This window comes from Myotis nattereri, assembly GCF_964212035.1.
Source record: "Myotis nattereri genome assembly, chromosome: 20".
In the NCBI taxonomy this organism is placed as follows: domain Eukaryota; kingdom Metazoa; phylum Chordata; class Mammalia; order Chiroptera; family Vespertilionidae; genus Myotis; species Myotis nattereri.
Window position 1 is genome coordinate 3276033 of NC_138096.1, and position 26098 is coordinate 3302130.

At 48.2% G+C, this 26098-nt stretch overlaps 1 protein-coding gene across 1 annotated transcript; it reads right to left on the minus strand.

Moving 5' to 3' along the window:
- Positions 1-1300: 1300 nt before the first annotated feature.
- On the minus strand, positions 1301-22094 carry NUP133 (nucleoporin 133). The gene is made up of 22 exons (XM_081114613.1): positions 21966-22094; positions 21412-21582; positions 19769-19924; positions 19171-19241; positions 18469-18616; positions 17522-17669; positions 16453-16610; positions 15379-15470; positions 14657-14820; positions 13512-13606; positions 11665-11889; positions 10795-10917; positions 10125-10224; positions 9405-9656; positions 8619-8752; positions 7763-7921; positions 7070-7205; positions 6346-6464; positions 5617-5697; positions 4508-4572; positions 3223-3311; positions 1301-1922 (listed from the first exon to the last, which is right to left on the minus strand). Exons 1-22 carry the CDS (start codon positions 22086-22088, stop codon positions 1786-1788), a joined length of 2946 nt encoding a protein of 981 aa, XP_080970739.1. The 5' UTR covers positions 22089-22094; the 3' UTR covers positions 1301-1785.
- Positions 22095-26098: the final 4004 nt, after the last annotated feature.

Genomic DNA, 26098 nt, shown 5'->3' on the forward strand with positions numbered 1-26098 from the left:
CCTTCCCCCTACCCCCTTGCCCTCTCTCTCCCCCCGGCTCCCCACCAACAGCAAGCTTTGCTAAGTCCAGAGTCCACTAAATACACACTGCAGGCACTGAATACACAACTCTCAGCTAAGAAGCCTTCTGGGCCAGCAACCCCGGGAAGACGGGGCCTGAGAACACAGCTCACGCGCGTGGCCACAGTGGGGGCCGGCTTAGCCTCTGCGGGGTCACTGAGCGGCTGCTCAGTCCCATTCGGGTCTTGTTGGACTCTTGGCTGAGGGACAGAGGCAGGAGCAGGCGGGAAGCCACCTCCATCCGTGCTCGCACCCGCCCAGTGAGCGGCAGGGCCCAGAGCCTTGAAGAGGCCACACCACGTCGGCCGGGCGCTGGGCTGAGCGCCTGCGTGTCTGCAGCCTCAGCTGCAAGCTGTCCGTAGCTCACACCTCCCTTCTCTCAGCCTTGTCCCTCCAACTCCTGGGAGAGAGAGAGAGCGCGAGCGCGCTGTTCAATAATAGCGCTGCCACAGGGCAGTGTCCTGCAGTCATTAAAAACTTGTCTCTTGAAGAAACCTGAAGACATGGCTGCTCCAAGGAGATGAAGTTGGCCCTTGGAGGGTGAGTGAGAAATCTCAGGTCTCACAATGGCTGGTGGCCTCCAAAGGCCATGGTACATAAAGGCACACGGCGCGTCTGTGGGATTAAACCTTCCTGGGGTGTGGGGTGGGAGGGGCAGAGGCCGTGGGACAGGAAATACCGTCCACAAAGGCCCCTTGGGAGGGGTGGTCAGGAAAAAGGCTGAGAAACACAGGGGGTCCTCGAATGGCATGGTTTCCTGCCACCTTTCGCTGCGGCGCTGGTGAGGGGCTGGAGGGGCTTAACGCTCATCTCCGCCAGGAGCCCTGCGGGAAGATGGATCCGCGGCGGACGGAAGGACCCACGGACGGGGAGGGGGAGCCACTGAGCCAGGTTAGGGACGCGCAGACATGCTCACAGTATCTCCCAACAAGAGGCCACAGCGTATGGCAGATGCACAGCCCCCAACAGCCTAAGGCGTGTTTCAAAATGGCCACGGGAGTTACTTCTGGTGGAGTCCCAGGTTTACTTTCCCCCAGTCTCTGGGTCACTCACTTCTGCTCCAGTCTCTGTTAGCTCCTCCCCCGCTGGGTCAGCCGCCCGATGTCAGCCTCGTGGGAAACCCCGAGCCACACGTATGTTTTATGTCCTAAAACGCTCTCCTGAACACTCTTATGTATGCGTTTAAAGCTTTCCCAAAGAGCCCATCAGGTACCACGCTCACACGAACGAGCCCCACTCTGTCATTTCATCTAACACTTTATTGACGAGCCAGCGACACGCGACCCTTATCTTACCAACATCCCAACAGCCCAACAGGACAGACGCCGGCCCGAGTGCCTTCGTGCACAGCACCCGAGTCACAGCAACGTCAGGGACAGCCAGGGCAGCCGCCGGCTTTGGGGCTGCGGGATGGGGGCCTGGACGCGCCAGAAGCACACGCGGCGGGGCCAGGGCAGGGGCTCAGCGCTCTGGGCGGAGGGAGGAGACGGAACGGGCAGCGAGCACCCGGACAACGAACACATTTCAGACAGAAAAAGGTGGAGAGGAAACACCATGTCACTCAAACCAGGACGGTGGCCACCGCTGCTCTGCAGGAGCTGCCAGGTAAAGTCTAAAACGCGCATCGGAACAGGGTGAGACGGCACAGAAAGCCCGATGGTTAAGGCCAATCCTTTTCCCATGAAGCTGACGCCGATTCCCAGCGATGACGGCCGTTTCCAGAAGTCACCCCTGTCCCTGGACGTAATATTCATAATTTGCTTTCAAAACGAAGGCGAAGTAGGGACTGGCCTTCAGGCCCCCGAGCTGCTCGGCCTGAAGCAGGTCTTCCACGTCGGGCAGGTACTCGCTGAGCTGAATGCCTGTGACACAAAGAGTCCGTTTTTATTGTCGTGAAACTCTCATGAATCAGGTGATGGGTGATGCCAACACCTGCGCAGCTATTGCCATGGTGCTGCCGCGGGTGCTGCTGGGAAAGGCGGCCTTAAGCTGCTCCATCGGTCACAGGCCTGCAGGTCTCGCCGGAGCTCTTTGCCCACTCGAGTGGGCAAAGAGCCGTCTACCTGGGTCTCAATGAGACTGGACGTCTTTCCTTTTCTGCACAGCGTAAGCCCCTCCTCCCAGGTGGAAGGTGTGTTTCTCTAAAAGTAACCATCACCTGGAAAGGATTATATATCCTCCGACTTGGAAATAACGTGGTAGAAATACTTTCCTGAAGGCTAGCTACAGGATCCCCAAATGTATTCCAGTTTAAATCTAAAATCAGCCGAAACCGGTTTGGCTCAGTGGATAGAGCGTCGGCCTGCGGACCGAAAGGTCCCGGGTTCGATTCCGGTCAAGGGCATGTGCCTTGGTTGCGGGCACATCCCCAGTGGGAGATGTGCAGGAGGCGGCTGATCGATGTTTCTCTCTCATCGATGTTTCTAACTGTCTATCTCTCTCCCTTCCTCTCTGTAAAAAATCAATAAAATATATTAAAAAAAAATAAAAAAATCTAAAATCAGGTGTGTGTGTGGGGGGATCATTTCTTCACCAGCCCCTGGAGAGCCGGAAGCCAGGGAGCCGACTGAACGGACTGTGTACAGTGAGGCCTGGGGAGTTACGAGAGAGTACGTACAAATGTTCTCATTTGATAAAGAAAACTGGAGAAAAATATTTAAGCTAATATTTTATAACGTGTTAATTACCATAAGCTTCTCAAAGCGCTTAGCACAATTTTTTGTACTTGTGATACAATAAAAATCTAGATTAATAAATGCTATCAGGCTAAATACAAATTATTTACATACACTCATCGCCATGAAACTTTCGATAAAACCGTTTTCTCTATAATATAGTATCACACTTGTAAAAGCTATCACAGCATTTTCCAGTTTTCAATCTGAAAAACTACAGGAAGTGATTTGTTCGATCCTATCGCTTTTCAATGTCACAGCCCACATCTGCTCCCGCTCCCCGTCCGACTGCGCAGGGCAGCGACCAGGACCCACGTGGATGGAGGCCTCACCGGGCACAGGCTTCCTTCATTTAAACAAGTCACTTCTGAACGTGCTACTGTTTAACCTTAAACCACCCGGCATCTGACACCCGGCAAACCCGTTATCCTAAAGCTTCTAAGACTGAGGAGCGATGCTTCATGTCCGACATTCACAAGCCACTCACCATCTTTCAAAAGTTTCTGTAGGATTTTCACAAATATGCTGTCTTTCGATACTTCAATTGGATCGTCTTTACCATCTGAGCTGGACCAGCTGGAAGAGAATCAGGACAAAAGGGAAATGAAGTCACGGCGTCTGTGACGTAAATGACGTCTGTCTGCTACTGGGGTTTGTTTTGATGGTGGGGCGCGGGCAGAGCGAACGGGGAGTTCTGCGATCCTCCTTCAAATGACGGAAGCGAGGGCTTTAAATGCTGATGATACGGAGACTCTGTATTAGGTATGAGGTGCCACACTCAGGTAGCCGTTCGCCGAATACAGCCATGACGTGTTTGATGTCAATACCAAGCCGTGAGGCATCGCTCCCGGGAAGCTCTGCGCAGACGTAACAAACCTGGAGAGGACCCCCGAGCATGAGCGGGCGCACAGGCCAGTCACCGTTCACATGGACGTTCAGGTTTCATAAAAGGGCCGCTAGGGAACCGGTGCCCGGTATGGAAGTCTGCTCTATCTGGTGGAGTTTGTCCACCATGAAGGTCCAACAGAGGAACACTGCTAGGTAATGAGCAATCAATGATTTACCCAACGCGATCAACAAAAAGCCAGGAACTGCGGCCAAATGACAGGGTGACGATCAGGCAGGAGAATGAAGCAGGCAGAGCGAGATGCTTCAGAGGCCGACCTCCAAGGCCAAATGGGACAACAACTCTCACTCTCTGGGAGGGTCGGGGGGAGAAACGCTTCAGTAAAAATGGTTCTGCTGCCGCTCTCGCCACCACAGGAAGAAGGGGAGCTAGGGCAGCACCAAGTCCTACTCCTTAAAAAACTCTCTTCCTGGAAGCATCCATCCCACTGCTGGTTACTGAGTCTGTCCCTGCCACCATCTACCACCATCCCGGGGTCAGAAGTGCCCTGTGCCGGACGGAGGGATGTGCAACCAGGTCTCCAGCACCCAGAGGGCGCCGAGCCTCCAACTGTAATAACTGCTCATTAAAAAAAAAAGTAGCCTCAAGCCGTTTTGGAGAACTGGCCATGCTTCTGTGAAAATAAGGAGCATGTATTTTCATGTAAACTGATAGTCTAAATTTTAAAGTAAAATTGTACCAGTGTTTCAAATTCTTAAGCTATGCCTTAATTATTTAATGAAAAAGTTAAGATGACTAATTGCAACCATTACAATTTTCATAATAGTGTATATACAACTAGGCTACAACAGTACTTGATGTGATATAATATCCCTAAAGAGACATTTCCAAAAGCGCATCTCAGATTCACGCCACGAGAACTTACTTATCTCTCTGAAGAGCTTTGCAAAGGATTTCCAGTTTCAGGTCGTTTATATTTATTTCTTCTTCCTTCACAGCAAAACAACAAAAAACCCTCATTAAGTCCTGATTTGAAAAACACATGCTTAAGTTTGAGTTGTGTCAACTCCTAATTCTGCATAAGTATTGCTTTACTTTAATTCATCATTTAAAAATATTTCCCTTTCTTTAAAACATTAACACTGCACAGGGGAGTAAGCCAATTAATAATTTGTGACTTGGTTTCTGATTCTCCTCGGATAACTGATTTTATCAGACACAGTGAGAGGGTGAAGATTTTAAACAAGGTGATGTAAAAACCAAAACATTGTTTTTTATTCTTTTTCAAAAGTTTATTTTTTCTTTAAATGCAGTGAGGTGACTTTGGTTAATAAGGTTACATAGGTTTCAGGTGCACTTTCTAAGACACGTGGTCTGTGCATGCACCGTGTGCCCCCCATTCCGTCACATTTCCCGTCACCATGTATGACCCCTTCATCCTTCACTGCCCCCTTCCCCTCGGGTAACCACCAAACTGTTGTCTGTTTATGACGTTTTGTTGGGTTTTTACATTTGTTGCTTTCGGTTGTATGTCCCACACTTGAGGGAAACCATAAGGTTTTGACTTTTCCTGAGTCTGTCTCAGACCCGCCATGTTCCTCCCAGCGGCTGTTTCCAGTCCACCAGCTGCTCAAGTGCAAGGCCAACGACCCATCCCACAGCGTTTTCATCATCATCTCTTTTGTGTCCAAGGCTGAGAATAGGGTGACTACTCCCCAGAACAAATGAATAAAGCAACATAAACCGGGGAACTAATCATGGCTTAATAAATGAAAGAGAGAAAAATTCCTTCAGACTTTGAGAAGCAGCATTTTTTGTCTGTGCACAGAAAAGGCATCTGGGAGTGTGTGAGAAGCATCAGGAAAGGACACCACCCTCTTTCTGGAGAGGCACATACCGAGAGCGGGGGGAGCGGAGCCGCCGTCCCACATCCTCATGGCTGGCTGGAGAGGCTGTGTTTAATGTATTCAGTTCTACAGAAAGCCCGGTATAACCCTGACACTGCCTGTGGTCATCTCGCCTGACCTCACCCACCTCGTCGATATATTCCAGCAGGTCCAGGGCCTTCTTGAAATCATACTCGTTAGCTCTTCCGTTCTCCTCGCAGACGTAGAGCTACGGCAGGTAAAGATAAAGGACCAGTTTAAGTAAAGATATAAGGAGGCTAGAGACGTTCTTGGGGAAGGCATTGTCTCTCCAATAAGTTATGTTATTTTTATGGTAAAGAACAGTGTCACTTAGCAAATTATACTCCACCTCTCTCACGGCAAACTGTCTTTTAAAATATGCATATGGTCAGTCAGTCATTCACTGGAGTAACCTGGTATGTATATTTGTAAAATGCCAGTAAATGTACATTCTTAGGTTCAAAGTAGGTTCTGGCGATGCTCAGAACGGGGCACGCTGCAGAGGGACAGCGCGAGGAGGGCGCTACGAGCTGTTCCATCCAGGCCCTCGGACACTTTCCTTAGAGAAGAGCCTGAAAGTATCTCATGGCAGATTTGCCCGGAACGGAAGGGGTCACACACAAGGAACTGCTGGTCACCAGCATCCTCAGGAACAGATGGGCCGCAGGGAGGAGGGCTGGCCCATGGCTCTCTGCTCACTGGCTCCCTGCTCCCAGGCAGCTCCCAACAACCGATTCCAGGGGGAAGTCACCAGGAAACAGGAAGTGGAAAGGTGACTACTCTCAGAAACTGCGCTACACGCAGAGAATGAGGTTTGGGGACTGAGAAATGGCGCGAGGGTTCGAGAAGCACGTACGCTGATGAGCTGCGGCGCCGTCAGCACTGGCATGGCGCTGAGGCTCAGCTGCTTCTCCGCCAGCAGCGGCTCGGGCAGCGTCTCCTGGTGCAGCAGGAAGCGCTCCTGCTCGGCCATTTCTAGAATCAGAACGAGATGGTGAGGGGCCAGCTCTTACTTCTGCTCCGTCCTGAAGCAGATCTGAATTTCAAAAGAAAAAGGACGCGCTCTGAAGATCACCTCATCCTACTCAGCTCTTCGATTCCTGATTACGTTAAAACCTATTCATGGTTTGATCCAAGTCACACGGATTATCACAGCAACCAGAACCAGTTAATCGGGGGGAGGATGCTCCCATTTCCCGTTGTCCCTGAAATGTCTGCCGTAACTGTTTCGATTATCTGGGAGCTGATTCAGGAGCCAGCCAATCTCACGCTGGCCCTGGCCGGGTGGCTCAGTTGGTTGAAGCAAACCATCCACCAAAAGGTTTTGGGCTCAGTCCCCGGGCTGGGCACATACAGGAGGCAGCCGATCAATGTTTCTCTCTCTTTCCCTTCCTCTCTCTCTAAAAATCAAAATCAGTAATGATAAAAGGCATCTCACACTGCATTTGGTCTCAAGGCTCTGAGGCTCCTGTAAGGCAGCGTCCTGTCTTTGTTGTTATCTTTCATGCTGCTGACCGTACTGTGAAATGCCCCATCGAGACGTATCTAATAGTTCCTTCCTTGTTCAAATTCTCTTTTACCTTCAATTTTCTCTTGCAGTACATCTTCTGAAAAATCTGAAGCTAAGGCAGCCAATTTACTCAAGCCAAGAAGGGTTTTTTTCTTTGCAAAGTAACGAGTTTCCATATTTGCCAAACCCAGAAGTGTTGCATGAGCCTACAAAAAACAAAATATGAAACTTGGTTACTAATTTAAATAGACATAAACGTTAAGTACAACTCAAACTTTCCCCCCTAAGCTACACCAATGAAAAATCAAGTCAATATTAGCAAACCTAAAAACTGATAAGGACCATACATATGAAAAAGTAATTTTACAATAAAACATCAACCACCCACACTAATTATTGGGAAAAGAAACACATAAAATGCATTTGCTCTGTAACAATTGTATTGTCACTTCAACATCTTCTCAGGAATTTAAAAAATTAATTTGTGTACTGTTTTGACTCATAATTTGAACATTTTTATTTTACACGTTAACCAAATTTTTGTGCATTATTTTACTGTAATAGTCAAATCACAATGGACTATTTTTGTAATTGAGATTAAGAAGTAATGGCAACACTATATAGGTCAAAAGCATTCAAATTATGTGAGAGAAAGAGAGATACACATTTTAAATGGTTTTTAAGTAGGATTTTAATTACAAAAAGACTGCAATAAAACTAAGTAAAGTTCCCTAAATCTGCTCCATATAACAGTCCTTCTTACCTTTTCTAGCTCCTGGCTGTTAATCTCATGGAGCCAGCTGAGGTGCTCATGCGCCTGCAGGAAGTCCGCCAACTGTCCGTGCTGGGCAACGGGCTGAGAGAGCAGCTTGCCCCTCTTCCCTTTCTCCAGGTACCAGCGGAAGAGAAAGTCTGAAAAATTCTACAAACAACAAAGCCAAGAACCCAGTAATGTTTAGTAACCATTTTAGAACATATGTTCCTGATAATAAAATATTAAATTTCTCCCCAAGGTCTGAGACTCCCGAATAGAAATCTTATTTTAACTCTAATTTCCTGTATGATAGGTCCTCAAAAAGAACCTCATTGAATCACCACATTGGACAAATGAGGACATTCAGACTCAGAAAAATCTTCTTCCTCAAACAGAATCATCTACCGGCTGCTTCCTGCACGCCCCCTACTGGGGATCAAGCCCCGCAACCTGGGCCTGTGCCCTGACCTGGAATTGAACCATGACCTCCTGGTCCCTAGGTTGATCCTCAATCACTGAGCCACACTGGCCGGACAATGGGAATTTTTCTAAAAACAGGAAGCATGATTTCCAGCAAGGTGAACAACGCCTGAGGTGTGTGGGAATGTGGGCGCTCAAAGCATCATCCCACGCTTCCCCCATTTTCCATTCAAAGTTTTAAGGCTCTACCAATATTAATACACCTAAGGAAGTCTTCCAGGAACACTTCTATGTAAAGAACAGTCCACCCGTTTACAGAGAAACGCAATACATGAATTAGTATCCAAGTTAACCATGAAAAGATGGTGTCATCTCCCAAACCCCAGGCGAGACAGGAAATGGTGAAACCGTCACACAGCAGCCACTGCCCGTCCCAGCGTGTCACCTGGTCAGCAAACTGGGTCATGTAGCGCTGCAGTCTGGTCTGGTTGTCCGTCTGCTCGCACATTTGCACTAAGATATCGAAGTCGCAGTATTTCTCTGCTAACGAAGCAGCCCACGCGTGCTGGCCTAGAGCGACTGCGGAAGTAAGACCAGATGGAAACAAAGCTTGTTAGTGAAAACTTAAGATGTAAGAAAAAAATACTACTCGCACTTTTACCCTGATCCATATTACATCCTAAAAATAACGAATGGGATAGAAACCTTTCCAAACCGACATTTGGTTTCAGAATCTATATAAAATCATTAAAGAGCCCAGCCAGAACCGCTCAGTGGCTGAGTGTTGACCTATGAACCAGGAGGTCATGGTTCAATTCCTGGCAGGGCACATGCCCGGGTTGCGGGCTCCATCCCCAACTTGGGGCGCACAGGAGGCAGCTAATCAATGATTCTCTCTCATCCCTGCTGTTTCTATCTCTCTCTCCCTTCCTCCCTGAAATCAGTAAAAATATATTTAAAAAATAAATAAGTAAAATAAAATCATTAAAGATGCCAATTCAGTCCCTGGCTTCCTCAATGGGTGCTATTTCCTTCCTTCACGTACGAGGACAACAGCGGCTCCCCCGCCCCCGTCCTCCTGAAACAAGGCTGAGTAAAGGACACAGAAGGCTGCCCCTCTTCCCCACGGTCGGCTGATGCTCTTACGCTGAGTACATGGCACATGACCGGACGCATGCATCTGCTCTGGGATCCCAAGGCCCACAGCCCGAGCTGACGGCCAGGCACTTACGCAGCGGAGACAAGAGGTCTGACCTCTTCTGCACGTATTCAGTCTCCAGGTTGTTAAATCTTTCCTGATCCCTGGATCTGTCCAGAGACTTGAGCTGACAAGTATAACCATCGAGGAAGCAGTCGATCAGTGCGACCAGCTGCTCGGTGAGAATGTTCCGGAGGTTGCTGTCTGCCTGCGGATAAACCCTTTTCAGGACAATTTCATGTTGGTGCATTATTGCTGTTCGCACGCCAGCAGGGCCGCTGGTTGCTGTGAAATCACACAAAGTAAGATGGTAAGTGAGGGCTCCACGGTGCCTCGGGGAGAGACCACCTGCCTGAGCATCCTAGCGCTTCCCACCGCTGGGCAAGAACCAGACAGCAGCTCAGCACCCCTCTCGCTGTCCGGCTCAGACCCATCTTCTCTATGAAGACTTCCTCAGCAACAGGTCAACATGGCCCTCCCTCCCTCCCTCCCTCCCTCCCTCCCTTCTAAATTCCTTTCATGCTACTCCATGAACTTTCTTCTATTGAGTCAACATAGGTCAGTTCCTCCAGGGCCAGGCCCCACCTCTATAAGTAACTATGTGCATTAAACCCTAGTAGATGCTACTCTGCATTTCACTTCCAACCCCGCACTGGGGGAATTACTCAGCTTCCGAAGTGACGGCTCATTAGAACACATTTTGAGGAACTGCTAGGAGACCCGTAACCTTGGGCGCAGTGCTCGCAAGCTCACCCGTCCACGGAATGTATTCAGGCTCCTTTTCCAGTGGCTCTTCTCTGCTGTACAAGGAGTTTCTGTTTTGCCGATAATGACTAGCAGCTTGCAGCATGTCCTGAGAAAAACGAAATGCGTTACCGTGTGCAGAAAGCGACGAGTCCTAGTATTTCTCGAGGGAATTCGAAACATCAAAATCTACTTATACGAAAAAATCCTCAACACAGGCCTGGAGGATAACTTTTTGGTTCTTTTTGCATTTGAAATCGAACTCCATAATCTAACTCCAATTTTTGAAAACTATGGTAACCAAAGTAAAAAAACCATTATAAAGTACATGGGCTAAAATTAAATGCAAGTTTTAATCAATAAGTAGTGAGCTTTTGAGTAGTTAAAAAACAGACTTATTTAGACAGTTACATGAATAATACATTTGCAATGATATAGATATCCTTTTCCAAAGAGAGGTTTATCCCACTAAATAGAAGTCAGGACTACAGAAACTTAACATGCACATGCAAATATCAAAACAGCTGTTAACTGATTGATGAAAGGACTGATAATTTTCTAACTTTCCAGAATTAACAAGTGGCAAAGCTCTTATAAATGACAGAATAGGAATAAACCATTTTCTCCTCTATCCACATCTGGGCTTTGAGTTGCTGAAAACTTCATCATATTTTGGTACCTTGAGAATATTGTTCACACTGATCACCACCTCAGCCCATTCAACTGATTCCAAAGACATCTCGTTTAAGACTTGCTCCTCGTGTTCCAGCAAACACTCACAGATCGTATCTACCTGCGACACCTGCGGGAGGAGAGAGACGTCAGCCATGTGTCACAATTACGGTGCTGGGCTACAATCACAGCCACCTAGAATCCACTCAACAGGCTACGCCTTCAGCTCATTAGTCAGAAAAGAACAAGTAACGGTGAAAATAATTGTGTAAATGAAGAAAAGTTCAAATCCCCTAACTTTGAAAAATTAGAGTGCCCAAATAATTAAGCCTTATAGGTAAGCGAATTCTGGACTGTTATCAGGTAGATTTTAAACTTAAAAACCAAGTATAGGCAGCCCTTCATAGCTATCTGCGGGATACAAAATATCTGGGGGGAAATAGGACATTGTCACTGACTTGCACTATGTATTAGGCCTCCCAGGGCTGCATCTGCACTGAGCATGTGCAGACTTTGTTTTTTGTCATTTGAAGTGGATTAACCGGTGCGGGGCGTGCAGGAGGCAGCCAATGAATGATTCTCTGTCATCATTGATGGTTCTCTCTCTCTCTCCCTCTCCTCTCTGAAATCAATAAAAACATAATTTAAAATGTGGATTAAAACATTCAGCAAGGATAGGGAGGGCTTCTTAGTTCAGCGAGCACCGGAAAGCCATCAATCAGTGGTACTTTTTGAATAATTTACCCAGAAAGTAGGAAGTAAAACTTAAAATTTCAACGAGCTCTTTGTCCCCCATCTTCCCCCGGCGTGGGCATGACCCGTGTTGTGTGTAAGCGGCCCAGCTCGATGCAGCCACGAAGGGAAGCGCGCGTCTCACCTCCCTGAAGAAGACGTCTGCGGGGGTCAGGCTGGCCGGGATGTCGCAGTCCCGCTTGTGCAGAGCGATCAGGATGGCCGTGTTCACGAGCTCAGGCAGCCGGGAGTGGTGGTTCTTGAGGACGATGGCGGCCGACAGCTTCTCCGCGTGCTCACAGAGCAGCCGCCGCGTCGCCATGGGCGCCCCTCTCACTGGGGAAGTGCGCAGGCGCCCAAACAGGCCCACCTTGCAGAGAGAGAGACACACACGTTCTTGGAACACATTTACAGGAACACAAAGAATGCAGTCACATTCCCACCCAAGCACGGGGGGTGCAGAGCCACTGCCCTAGCGCTCCCCACAAAGTCCCGCCAGCTGCCTCTCCTGGCTACTTCCAACACCCATGCACGCACACGCACACGCACACACACATGCACACACACGCACAGCTAGCACCTGGAAGAAATACAGACATCCCAGTTCTAAGCTTAGGGTTACTGCTGAGTTTCTGTCCACTGTTGTCTCTAGATAGCTTATTTCTCAAATGATTGCTTCTGGTTATCAAAATGATAAAGTTGTTCTTTCCTGTCTGCATCCATGAACTCCCCTGGATTCCACACTTTGTGGGCTATTAACTTAGCAGTTTCCATCTTCAACAACTGATTTCCAGAACCCCAAAGCCAGTGAGTGTGTGCGTGTGGGGGGCAGTGGGGGCACAAGCGGGAGGGTCTTTAATCCTTTGCGCTCCAACTTCTGGTTTGCTTGGTGCCCATTTCTGGGATGTTACTAGGGTCTAGAGTTTTTCTAACTTCCTGTTTGCTAAATCATTACAATAACCTGAACTACCAAAAGCCAAGAGACAGACATAAACACTAAATGTCTTCTGCATTTTAAGCGTAACCCGCATCATGAATAAATGACCTGGTTCTATACATTTTCATATGCTGTGAACAGGGAGCTACCGCACTGAACAGCAGAGAGAACGTTCTGGCCCCCATAGGAAGGCCTAGCAGGCAGAATCTTTTTAACACAAAGGCTTCCAGATTTGGGGGAAAAAAGCAAAAATGAGACTAGCTTCACTCATTGGGACATAGGCGTGGGAGCCACTATGATGGCAAAATGGGGTTGTTTTGTGTAACAATTCTAATAGCAAAAATGTTTTTTAATTTTACTTTAGGCTCCATATAAATGGCACTATCCCTTTAAACAGCACTGTAAATGAGAATCTGATTCTCAGGGCACTTTGAAATTAAAAATCCTCAGCTAAAACTCTTGTTACCGCCTTATTCCTCTCCACTGTCTTTCTAATAATACATCAACTCAGGGAAATGTAAGCTTGACGTGAAAGCACAGGGGAAATCTGAATGAAAGGCAGGCTATCCTAGGAAAAGCTAAAACAACACCTCTGCGGGAATACACGATTTTTGTGCTGTTTATCTTATTTTCTTTTTTAAATATATTTTATTGATTTTTTACAGAGAGGAAGGGAGAGGGATAGAGAGTTAGAAACATCGATGAGAGAGAAACATCGATCAGCTGCCTCCTGCACATCTCCCACTGGGGATATGCCCGCAACCCAGGCACATGCCCTTGACCGGAATCGAACCCGGGACCCTTCAGTCCACAGACCGACGCTCTATCCACTGAGCCAAACCGGTTTCGGCTTTTTTATCTTATTTTCAATGCAACTTTTATACTTGGAGTAATAGGTCTGTCTACACACAGCCCTGGACTTATTTACTTTTAAGTTGGAAAAAAGAAAGAGAAAATGCGAAACCCAAAGGGACAGCTCCCCCGCTGCCCTGGGGGAGTCGACTACGGGACCGCAGAGCAGTGTCCGGGTCCTGCTCCCAGTGGCAGACGCTCACCTGGTGAATGAAGTCCATGAGGAAAGCGTGGGCCTTCATCTTGTCCTCCAGCTGGTGCAGGATGATCAGCGATGTGTTGCTAAACCCAGGAGCTTCTGTTGAAACACAGCAACGAAACTTGAAACACAAAACATACCGGCTTTATCGTAATTACTGAGATGAGAATAAAAAGTTAAGGAAAATCCATACAAAAGGAAAAGACCAACTTTTCAATGCAATTATTTATAACACTAGAGGCCCGGTGCATGAATGTGTGCATGGGTGGGGGCCTGCCCCCATTCGGGATGTGTGTTGGAGGCAGGGCGGGATGAGGAGAGGGGCCTCCGGCAGTTGGCCGGCCAGCCACACCCCCTGGTTGAACTCCCAGTCAAGGGGCCAATTTGCATTTCCGCTTTTTATTATATAGGATTACCCAAGAGTTTAGAAAACTTAGGGAAAAATTTTGGAGTTTGCTACCACTCACACTGTATTTAAAACATAGAAGATGTTACTACTAGTTTAACCATTTGTTTTGTATCAGTCTAAGCTGGCCAGCTCAGAAGAAACAGTGAAGGAAAGAAGGTGAACACTTAAGTTTTCTTCCTAAGTCTCTGGAGGCTTGGCAAGCTTGCTAAGTAGGAACTTGGGGAGAGAAAGGGGTGTCCGAGACAGTCCCCAGGTACTGGGAACCCTAAGTGCCCAGGCTGTGGTGGAGGTGTCAGAAGGACAGCCCCGCGGCAGGCAGACACGTGGTGTGCACACTCCACATGCTGGGATTTGCTCACTGCAGCGCTTAGGGAAATGTGCAGCTTCTACAGCCACGCACAGCGATTACGCCCAAATTATCACCTACTCTGGATGCTAGTAAGTGCCATCTGCTGCCTATGACACCAGTTTCCTTCCAGAAATAAAATGTCGAGCAGGTAAGTAGGGCTCAACAGTCTTCGGCTAAACAAGCAGATCTGCCCCATCGTCCCCTCAGTTTCTATTCTATCACGTGGATCTGTTTGGAGCCCTTCTCACAATCGACTACAAGGAAAGTCACAACCTTTTGTTAAACTGTTTCATTAACTTAAACTATACGCTTTGAGAGACACTTAAACAACAGAGCCAGATGTTCTTCCCAGAACAGACCATCCCACATGCTAACTCCAGGATGTGCTCACCCTCAGGGACGGACTCGGCCCAGCGCGGGTCCGAGGCGGGGTAGTCGTCCACCAGGTCCATGCTGATCTGGGCCACAGCTCTGTCCAGTTCACTGTCGGGGTCCAGATCCGCGTGGGAGGAAAACAGCTCATCGACCATCATCTGAGCGTGACCCAAATCTTTTCTGAAATGGAATCGCGAAGCCAAGCCAAAGCATGAAAGGAGGCAGAGCATGTTCAATAGCCACCGTGAGAAAGTCAACTGTGAAGTTAAAGTCCCATATTCTAGCCCAAAGGTGATGACTTAGAATGACATTCAGTTAAATGCATTCAGGAATTCAGCGAGCATACACTGAATGCTTAGAATACGCCAGGCGCTGGAGACAGAATGACAGGACATTGAAGAACAGCCCACGACTTGTCATGAGGAATCAGCTGATTAAACAGAAAGCTACGCGGACACGATGACTGGGGAAGAGCAGTGGGAACCAACACCTTCGGAGGGGCAGGGCAAGCCTGCTTTTCAGGAAGCGGAGAGGGTGTTACATCCCCACCGCCACCCCCCCACCCCCACCCCGCGTAGCTAGGGCCCTCCTGTGACGACCACATTCAGAGTAACAGTTGTGAAAGTGTCAAGTTCAAAAAGCATTTTCTCCCAACCGGCTCGGTCATCAAATAAGGAGCATGTCAGTAAACTGTGTCCTCAGACTTAAAGTGAGCCATCATTTAAAACCCGGCTGTACCTGCAGTACTGCAGAAAAGCGGCTTTTAGCAACCTGGTTTTATCCTCCTGGGCTATGGTCTCGTTCTTTGCAGAGGTCTCAAAAACCATACTCTGTAAAATAGCAAACGATAGTTTAGAAGTGAAGGTATCAGAATAGTCTTTTTAAAAAAATATATTTTTATTGACATCCGAGAGGAAGAGAGAGAAACATTAATGATGAGAGAAAATAGCTGATGGGGTGCCTCCTGCACGCCCCACACTGGGGAATCGAGCCCACAACCCTGGCATGTGCCCAGACCGGGAATTGAACCGTCACCTTCTGGTTCACAGGTTGATGCTCAACCACCGAGCCACGCCGACCCGGCAGAATATTCCTAATTACTGACCTAAAAACTGGGCCCACCTATGACAGCAATAGCACAGGTACACCATACTCTCTACACCAGTGGTTGGCAAACCGAAGCTCACGAGCCACACGCGGCTCTTAGGCCCCTTGAGTGTGGCTCTTCCATAAAATACCACGTGCAGGCGCGCATGTACAGTGCGATTGAAACTTCGTGGCCCACGCGCAGAAGTCGGTATTTTGTGGAAGAGCCACACTCAAGGGGCCAAAGAGCTGCATGTGGCTCGCAAGCCGCAGTTTGCCAAGCCAAAGTTTGCCTACCACTGCTCTATACCAATGATTTCTATAATAATAAAAGCATAATATGCTAATTAGATCAGACAGCCGAACAACCTTCCAGATGTCCTTCCAGAAGACTTTCTGGATGAAGCCGTGCCTGCGAGGGCCGAGCCCCTTGCACGAATTTTGTGCTTCGGGCCTCTAGTCCTCTATAATAGGAAGTCAACAGACGTCTAAAATTGGTGAATTAGGAGAGAGTAATATATGGTTATTAATTAGAAACACAGAAAAAATACCAGAAGAAACAGCAAAAAGGACTTAAAAGTGGCTGCTCTGGCAAAGAGGACCAAGGGGATGAGAGAGATAAAAGAACGAATGTTTTCATCACAATGCCTTTAAAACTACCTGACTTTTAAAAACATTTGTGGAAACAGCCAGATCAAAATGTAAAAGCAATATAGAACCACATACCTCATTGCTGGGCCCAGCGACTGAAGATGCTAAAGATTCTTCAAGGTCCTCTGCTAATACGGACACGTTTTCCCTGGAAGTAACAGACACCAAGCCACTGTTTCTAGAAAAAAGGATCGGGACACCACCACAGGAACCGGCTCCTAAAATACTGTCCCCTGGAAGACAGCAAACACACCATCAGTCACACGAACAGAAGCTTCCTAAAATCGCCCCCCTCGGCAGAAAATCAGCTGACGCACGAGGACTCGTCCTTGGCCTTTACAGTATCACTCCTGCTGTGAATGCAGTTCTTTAGCCCAGGCCCAAGGTCAAGAACCTGCTGCTGTCTGAAGTAGCAGCCTGTGCCCTCAGCTTCGGGACAATCAACACTAGCCTCGCGAGACAACAGCAGGTAGAGGGAGCAAAACAATCAAATGACGAGTCCTGCAAAATTCAAAGTATCAGCTTTTGTACTCTGATGGGGTCCTTTTGTTCTCTTCCTCCGTGACGCCCTGAGGAAGCGAGGTGGGGGAGGGCTAAGCTTGCTCAGGGCCTTCCTTATGCCATCTTACCCACCCAGTCAAGTCTCGTGCTGCGACCAGAAAATCGAGGTTTCATCCGTTGCCTCACTGGGATTCTGCCCTCTGCCCAACCCCTTTAGATAAATATCCTGATTTAACCATCTGCTTGGCCTTCTTTCACCCCCCAGATGGCTAATTCCCCCTCTCCCGCACCCCCTCCCCCATGAGTCTTCTCATCCAGGGGTCTGGATACACTTACTTAAAGAACAACTCAGAATGAGTCGCTCTCACTAACTAGGGATAAGCAATTGCTTCTTAGCTTGTTCTTTCCTTCTTGGCCTCTTCTGGAGAAAACATTACTATTTTTTTGTCCATAAACATGACAGCCTGGGATTTCTACCCCCTTTCGGTTTCTCAGTAGGGCTGTGACTTCAGCTACCATAGGTGTGTGGTACTGAAGGTCTCAGCAACCCTGGAGGTATCGAGCTTGCAGAAACACTTATGGAAGAAGAATAAAGACACAAGAATGACTAACGGGTTCCCTGATCTCGCTAATTGCTCTGTACCTTGCGTGTTGAAGACGATCTTCTCCTGGGGAGGAGAGAACTTGCCGGTGCCGGTGGAGCACACGAAGACGGCGCTCTCACTGTACAGGTATGTGGTCTGGTTGCAGAAGTCAGGGACCACCAACCGACACATGGCCGACTCTTCAGACTGAAAATTAAATTCAAAACCACATTTCCTGAGAACTGACACACGAAAGCTTGTCTGTATGATTTCCTAATTCCCAGTTTGGTACAACATATTATGGCTTATTGAAATAAAAGAACAAATTAGATTTCCTTACAGTATTCAGTTTAACAAGTCATATTAAGAAAAAGGATTTAGCAGAATTAGTACTATAGGAGGTTAAAAGAAATGAACTTACAGTTAAGGCTTTCCCTCATGAACATCATAGTTATTAAACAATATGTCCAATTGCTATTAAGAAGCTTAACACTGGAGATCTCTTCACCCTTTTAATAATTTACGTGAGCTTTGAGTGCACAATGCCTACAAATATAACCCTACTTGGAGCGAAAGGGAGTTTTTCTGTAATGTACAGGGCTCAAAACCAACCCAATGTCTACCCAGTTTCTTCCTTATTGTTCACTTGGTGGTTCACCATCAATATTTTCTTTCTACTCAACAATACAGACATGAGGATCTCTTCACAGAGCTAGGTGAGCAGCAGCAAAATGCTTGCTGTCGGCTGCTTCGACTCCATTTCTCTTTGGCTGAGCCTGAGCACAGGAACAAGTCTGAGATGGCAAGTAAAATGCAATATCTAAAACGGAGCTATTTTAAAATATACCCCCCCAAATAAATAAAATAAATAAAATAAAATAAAATAAAATAAAATAAAATATACCCAAGCCCTGCAGATGAATCTCTCAAGAATTTGACCCCGAAATGGTTAGGGGAAGAAAACTCAGCATGCGGTCATCACTCTGGGATTTAACTTAGATCTTACCTGAAAAGGTGGGTTATACTGAGTGACCTCTACTGTGACAGCATCTGACATCTGGTAGCCATTGTCCTCCACTGTCACCAGGGAGTAATAGACGAGACAGGGGCTGTCTGCGGGGTGCCACGCGGCTGCCAGCACCAGGAGCCCGTCACTGGTCAGGGCAAAAGGGAAAGCGACAGACTCTTTGGCAAACAGCCTGGCAGTTCCTCACGTGGTTAAACATGCACTTCCCATGCGGCCTCGCAAGCCCACTCCCAGATATGCACCCAGGAGCACACGCCGGTGGCTCACACGGAAACCTGTGTGCAAATGTTCACTTGACATCTTCATTTTAAAAATCTTCATGTTTAAAAAAAACATGGGACTATTTTAGGTGGTAAAGATGATAGAAAAATAATCACAATTAAAAAAAATATATATATATATATATATTTATTGATTTCAGAGAGGAAGGGAGGGGAGAGAGAGAGATAGAAACGTCAACAATGAGAGAGACTCATGGATCAGCTGCCTCCTGCACGCCCCCCACCGGGGATCGAGCCCGCAACCCAGGCATGTGCCCTGACTGGAATCAAACCCAGGACCCCTCAGCCAGCAGGCAAGATTAGCATTAGAGATCTAGCAAGACTGCCATTATTTTATCACACACATCAACTTCCTCCCCAGACAACTACCTAGATTCTTTATGACAGAGTAACTGCTTACCAGTTTTGCTTTAAATCCAAATACCGAACGTTGACCCCCTCTTTAATAGCTTCGTAGTTGCTTTCAGATCCCTAGGTGAAGACATCGACAAGGTAAGCTCCGTGCATACAGGAAGCATCGGTCACTTCTGCATCCCCAGCACCAGCTCACGTGCCTCAGCCACAGCGGCTCAGTGACTGAGTGATGCATGCATTTTAAACATTATTAAGTCAATCAGGGAGTTACAATATTTCTAGGTCAGTGGTTTTCAACCTTCTGGCCCTTTAAATACAGCTCTTCATGTGGTGACCCAACCATAACATTATTTTCGTTGCTACTTCATCACTGTCATGTTGCTACTGTGATGAATCGTCGTGTAAATATCTGATATGCAGGATGGTCTTAGGCGACCCCTGTGAAAGGGTCGTTCGACTGCCAAAGGGGTCGCGACCCACAGGTTGAGAACCGCTGTTCTAGAGATTGGATACTTGATTTGCTTATCCGATGGCTAAAAACTGTTTTTACATTAAAATATGTTTTTACGAATAAAGCACTAAAGGAACAAGCATACCCATGTCACCACAGATGTGAGTGAGAGGCGCGGACCGCTGCTTCTTACCCAAATGGCATCGGTGATGTTTTCCTTCAGGGCCCTGTTGAGGTCCCAGCTGTGCACCTGCTTTTCTGACGACTCATCTAACTCCCACTTATTGATGTTTGCGCTGGTCAGGCTGTAAAAGCTGGAGCTCTTGCTGTCCCAAAGGACACTGGAGAGCTGTATGGAGAAGAGAAAAAAGTCAAGTTTACGGATTCGGTACTAATGTTAATACACTATTTTCTGAAATTCAAATGTCGTCTCTTTTATGATACTTCATTCGTATTCCCAGCAGAATTCTTCATTTAGGACCCAAGGGAAGGAGTGATGCTGAAACAGGCCCGAGAGCAAGGCAGGTTTCCACAGGCAGAGACATAAGGGCAGAGGCCCCCGCGGGGAAACGGACGGGTCCTCAGAGGACCAGCAGTCCTGAGCGGCACGTAGGCTATAACCAGAAAAGTGGCGAGATGAGGCCCAACGAGAAGTCAGGGACGCACAGCGGAGTCTGGAATGTAGGTCTGTAAACCCAGTCAGCAAGGGAGCCCTCATCAATGGCTTTGGACCACAGAGCTGTCAGACAGAAATGAATCGGGAGGCACGTGTGTAGATGGTTACACGTGTGTTACTTTGCCTTTTAAGCATCTGCTTGCTTATGAATATACATGTGTTTTACAGTTAGATATACATGAGTGTTTTTTTGTTCATTTTTGCTGCAAAAGGCTTGTTCCCAATTGGTCCAATGCATGGGAGCGGGCTCCAGGGTGGTTAAAAGGATGCCTAGTGGTTTCAGGGAGAGAGAGGCTCAGGCACAAGCCAGACCCCAGGGGATGCAGAGGGGCCCCTCAAAGGCCTCTGGGCTCCACAGGCTCCCGGTCGTGCTTGAGGGGGAGACTTCTGAAGAGGTACTCGCCCAGCCCGGGGGCCGGCAGCCAGTGGGGGGAGGCAGGTGTCACCCATCTTCCTGAGGAGTTTCCTCTCCTCTGGGAAGTCAGAGGTCCGTGCGGGTAGGACCCAGGGCCTGCAGATCCAATAGGGCCTGGTCTGGCTCCTCTCCAAGGCCATGGCGGCTCCCATGCATCCTGAATCTCACCCCCTCCCTGTGGGCAAGGCTCTGGCGCGTCCTGGAGAACGCAGCCACCGTGCTGGGTGTGTGTCTTTAAGAGCCGCTTGCTGGGCACCCTCAGGCTTCTCCTTAGCTGGCTCGTGGAAGGAGGGGCCCACGCCCTCCAGAGCCCCAGCATCGAGGTGGAGACGGAAGCCCGGAGAGGCAGGTGGAGGCGGCCTGCAGATGCAGGCTGACCAGGCGGCTGAGGGCAGTCTCCACTCGGTGCAGTAATTCTTATGAATCTGGGAGCTCACAGTTGTTCCCGTAACTCGCAATAAGGAGTCAAGGACAAAAAAACCCACGGAGTTCATCCTTGGCTGGTGTGGCTCAGTGGTTGAGCGTCGACCCATGAACCAGACCACGGTTTGATTCCCGGTCAGGGCACATGCCTGGGTTGTGGGCTTGATCCCTGTGTGTGACATGCAGGAGGCAGCCAATCAATGCTTCTCTCATCATTGATGTTTCTATCTCTCTCTTCCTCTCCCTTCCTCTCCAAAATCGATAAAAATATATTTAAAAAACAAAAACAAGCTTATAAAAACAAAGTTATTGATCAACTTACTATGAGATCACTGCTAGGCGATAAAATTCCCAGGAGAGAAGAAACCTTCCGCCCAATCCCGGAGAGCACGCCTTGGCCCTGGGGCAGGGCCCGCTGATGGATCTTCCCCAAGTTCTCAGGCATCAGGCGGATCAGCTGGCTCCCCGACGCGGCCAAAATAAAACTTCCTCCCTGGGAACAAATACTGTGCAATTAGTTCAGTGAAGCGCCTGACACCGAGATAAAGAAAATTAACACAAAATGCTTCAATACAAGGAAAATCACCTATCCCTTCACAAGAAATCTCCAGGGATAAAAAGGAACACTGCTAGTAAAATAACTCACGTATGAATCCATTCACTTAAGACTATTCATTCTACATGGAAAAACTGTTGTTGCAGTTTTGTTTCTTAAACTGTTCAGATCACAGACCCTTCCATCCTTCTCGTCTCTCTTTTATCGCTCCCTGGCCTGCATGGCCCGCTTAAAACCCAGAATATTTAGTCATTCCAATCCCCCTTCTAAGCCACGTGACAGCTTTCCAATACAGATAGGATATCCATCGTATACGATACCTGCACCGCTGTTAGGAAATTGTAAGTCCTATCACCTCCCGAATCTACGCAAGTCTCTGTGTAGGTGTCTTCGCGAGCAAGACTTGGCCAATAGCGAACGGATCCTTCTCTGGTGGCAGCCATGACAGCAACAGACTGAAAACAAGATCCCCACACTCAGCAGCCGCGGGAAAAGGAGGACGCAAGAACTGGGAGTCTGATGAAACGGTTATTAAAACACCAGGGCAATCTACTATCTGATTAGGAAAAATCAGAAATAAAAACTCCTTTTTATATTGAAAATAATTATCATATAGTAAAATTGACTTTTTCCTTCGGTTGTACAATTGCATGAAATTTAACATACCCCTTATTTGAAAAAAAAAATGGTTTCAAGAAGCATTCAAGTCACCTACCTGAGTAGAATGCGCTTCACCCGAGGTAGCCGAGTAAGAGAGAGCCACCAGGTCCGCACTCTGCTGGAAGTCACTGGGTGGCAGCTGAAGTTCTTTGCAAACAGATAACTGCAGAACAAAGCCCAACAAAAGACCTTTCACAGCAAGTCCACCCTTTTGAATATGCATCTGACTTCACCATTTTCTTTCTCTGCATATTTTACATTCTATTTCATTGCTGGAAACAGCACTCTAGAAATATTTTTTCTTCTCAGAATTTTTGATCAGGCTTCCAGTAGTTTTAAAACAAAGTTTCTTAAGAGATATAAAATCAGGAAAACTTAAGAACTAGACCGCACTCTGAATATCAACCAATCCAATCTCTTCCCGGACCGGAAAGAGTATTCTGGTTCAGAGAGAGGTACATGCTCAGTATTTCATATCACTATGCACATGCAAATCCACTCAAGCTTGAACAGCTTCAGACTCTCCTCCCAACAATTCTAAGAATTTAGGTTAAAAATTAAGGGCCAACTGGTTCCCTCTCCTCTATCTCCTTTCACCTCTCCAAAGAGCCATTACCTTAGAAATGGGGGACAGAGTAATCTTCCAGATAATGAGCTTCTCTCTGCAGACCAGACAAGCCCATCCACCTTCATCTATGCGAACAGTCAGCTGATCATCATCTAAACAAAAATATGAGGGGAAAGAAAATGAGGTACATAGTGCATCTTAGTGTCTGAAAAAGAGCAACTGTTAACATTTCCTTACACCAAAATCTTCACTGCCACACTCTTCACCACAAAAATTACCACTCATTAAAGAGATTAATTTACAACAAAAAATACTCTTGTATATCATGCAGGAGTTATCAATACCCAAAACAAGAGATCCATTTTACTCTGATAACCACTTTTAGAAATATACCCGAAGACAAAAAGTATATGTTGGGCCTAGGTTTAACATTTGTTAATTTTTGTTTGTTAATAAACAGATATCTTATCTTACTTTCTGTAATACTATTATAATCAAGATGTGCAAGTTCAAGTTGATGAGAAATATTCCGTCTTCTAGAACGGAGTACTTACTTTAAACTTTTCTGTCCTTCACAGTATGAATACATTTTACATCATGATGCATTCATAAACAATGTAAATAAAATAAAACAAAACTTACTTAACATATGAGATGCAGTCTGATATTCTAGATTCTACTTTATTTCATTTTTTAAAAAATGCTGGTTATGAAACACTAAACTGATCTCAGTCACCACCTATAGTTTGAAAAACAACATTCCAGAAAATCACAAAGATGTAGAATTAAATTCTTTAAAAGAAAAAAAAAATGTATATATATATATTTTAGAGAGGAAAGGAGTGGGAGAGAGAGATAGAAATATCAATGATGAGAGAGAATCACTGATCAGCTGCCTCCTGCACGCCCCACACTGGGGATCGCACCCACAACTGGGAACTGAACCATGACCTCCTGGTTCACAGGTCAATGCTCAATCAGTGAGCCACACCGGCCAGGCCTCAATTAACTTTTGAAATTCGACTGAGTTTTGCATTTGCAGCACTTACAACCATTAAAGATTTGACTGCTGGAAAGAAATCCTGCTTCTAAATTTACTATACTTCTCAGTTACACTGAAAAAGCAAACAGGTTGCCCCTGTCCGCCCATGTAGGTGGAGGGCTGGCAGAGAAAGCACCCATTTCAAGCTCCAGGCTAGAGCGAGGCTTCCTGTGAACGGCAATGAGAGGCGAACGGAAGCCGACACCCACCTTCAGCCAACGTCAGGACTTCCATGACCTTCACCGGGAGAGACGATCCGAACGTTTTCACGTCGTAGTTCATGGTCTCGGTTATGGAGTGATGCGGGAACATGCGCGTGGGTGTTCCCCTACACAGGAGAGACGACATTCCTTCACCATAACTTACACTGCCCGTCACCCTGACGTTTACGTGTCTATTTCCACAATAAAGAGGAGAGCTTTGATGAACAGGAAATAGGAAGTGGAACAGTGAAAAACAACTCTGGCTCATGTGTTCAGTGTCACTAAATGTATTTTTCATTAAAGGCTGACGGGCCTTACACTTTTATACTCTAGTTTTTGGATGCATGTGCCATTCACCTAAACTCTTTATAACGCTGCCTCCTTAGCTTTGAATGCTCTCCCTGAAAAAGCAATACAAAAAATATCCACTGAGGATTAACAACAAAAAAGAAGTTAAATGGGTCACGCGTAGCTGCTGCTACCTGCCAATCAATACGGCCGATACAGCCGGAGAAATGTTATTTTCTTCCCACCTTCGTTTTAACATTCAGAAAAATAATGGAGAGTCGCCAGTTTAAAAGTTATTTCATCTCTCATCATATGAAGATTAAGCGAGGAGACTCAAATACGGAGTGGCCCCGAGCTCTGTTGGCCAACAGGGTAGTACAACAAAGATGTTTCTTTAAAGGATCATCCAACGGTCCTGGCCGGTGTGGCTCCGTGGATAGAGCGTCGGGCTGCGGGCTGAAGGATCCCGGGTTTGATTCCCCGTCAAGGGCACATGCCCGGGTGCGGGCGCGATCCCCAGTGCAGGTGCGTGCAGGAGGCAGCCGATCAGTGATTCTCTCTCCTCATGGATGCTTCTCTCCCTTCCTCTCTGAAGTCAATAAAAACACATTTTTTAAAAAAGGATCATCAAACTGTTCAGAAACATGCTGCCTCCTCCTCAAGCCCTAAATTAATCCCGAAAGGGGGCGGGGTGCGGACCAGCGATGCAGACCGGTGCGCCAAGCTTTCACCGGGGGGCAAAGCTATTCTCACCTCCCTGCCTACGGGCAGCCTCTCTCCGGTTAATTGAGCTGCAGGGGAACGTGTGTAGCTAAAAGCCCTCTACAATCCCGAGGGGCGGTGAGCATGTCGGGTGCCACACAATGGCTGGGGGCCTCGCTCCCACCAGCATTTTCCGTCCGGATCCCCGTTCCGTACTGACGCCTCCGGGCGGGAGGGGGACGGGGGGGGGGGCGCGGGCTCAGCGCAGGTGCCACCGTCCCCGTCCCTTCCCGAGGCCAGAGCGCCCACCAGGTCACAGGGCTGGGAGGGAGGGCGGTCGCCGGCGGTGCGAACGCACCCTCCCTCCCTCCACACGGAGCTAACCCCACGGAGAGCGCGACAGCGGGGGCCGGTCCATGACGGCGCCGCTCCGCCACCTGCCCGGGCAGCGGGCGCCCGCCTCCCCGACCCTCCCGACCCCGGAGGCCCTGGGGCCGCGGCCCGACCAGCCCCCCGAGGCCCGGAGGCCCCAGGGTGGGGGCGACCGCTTACCGCGAGCTCAGCGAGCTGTGCCGGCCGACCGGGGAGAAGAGCGCGGGGGAGCCGGCCCCGGACCCCAGGGACAGGCCCTTCCTGGCCGCCGCCCGCGGCGTGGAGCCCGCCCCGACTCCGCCCGGCGGGCCCCTCCGGGCGCCCGGCCCCGGGGTCCGCGGAGACGAGACGGCCGAGAACATGACGGAAAGGAAAAGCTACAGAGCGCGCGTGGGTGCCGGCCGTGGGGCGGCTGCGCTGCGCGCGCGGAGCTTGAACAGCGGGGCGGGGAGGGCGCGGGATGATGACGTCAAAGCGCCGCGTCCCGCCGGCGGTCGGGGCTGGGGAGGGGGGCGCTGGATGATGACGTCAAAGCGCCGCGCCGCCCGCCCCGGGCGCTGGGGGCAGTGCGCGAGATGATGACGTTAGCGCAGAGGGGAGGGGAACTGGACGGAAGGT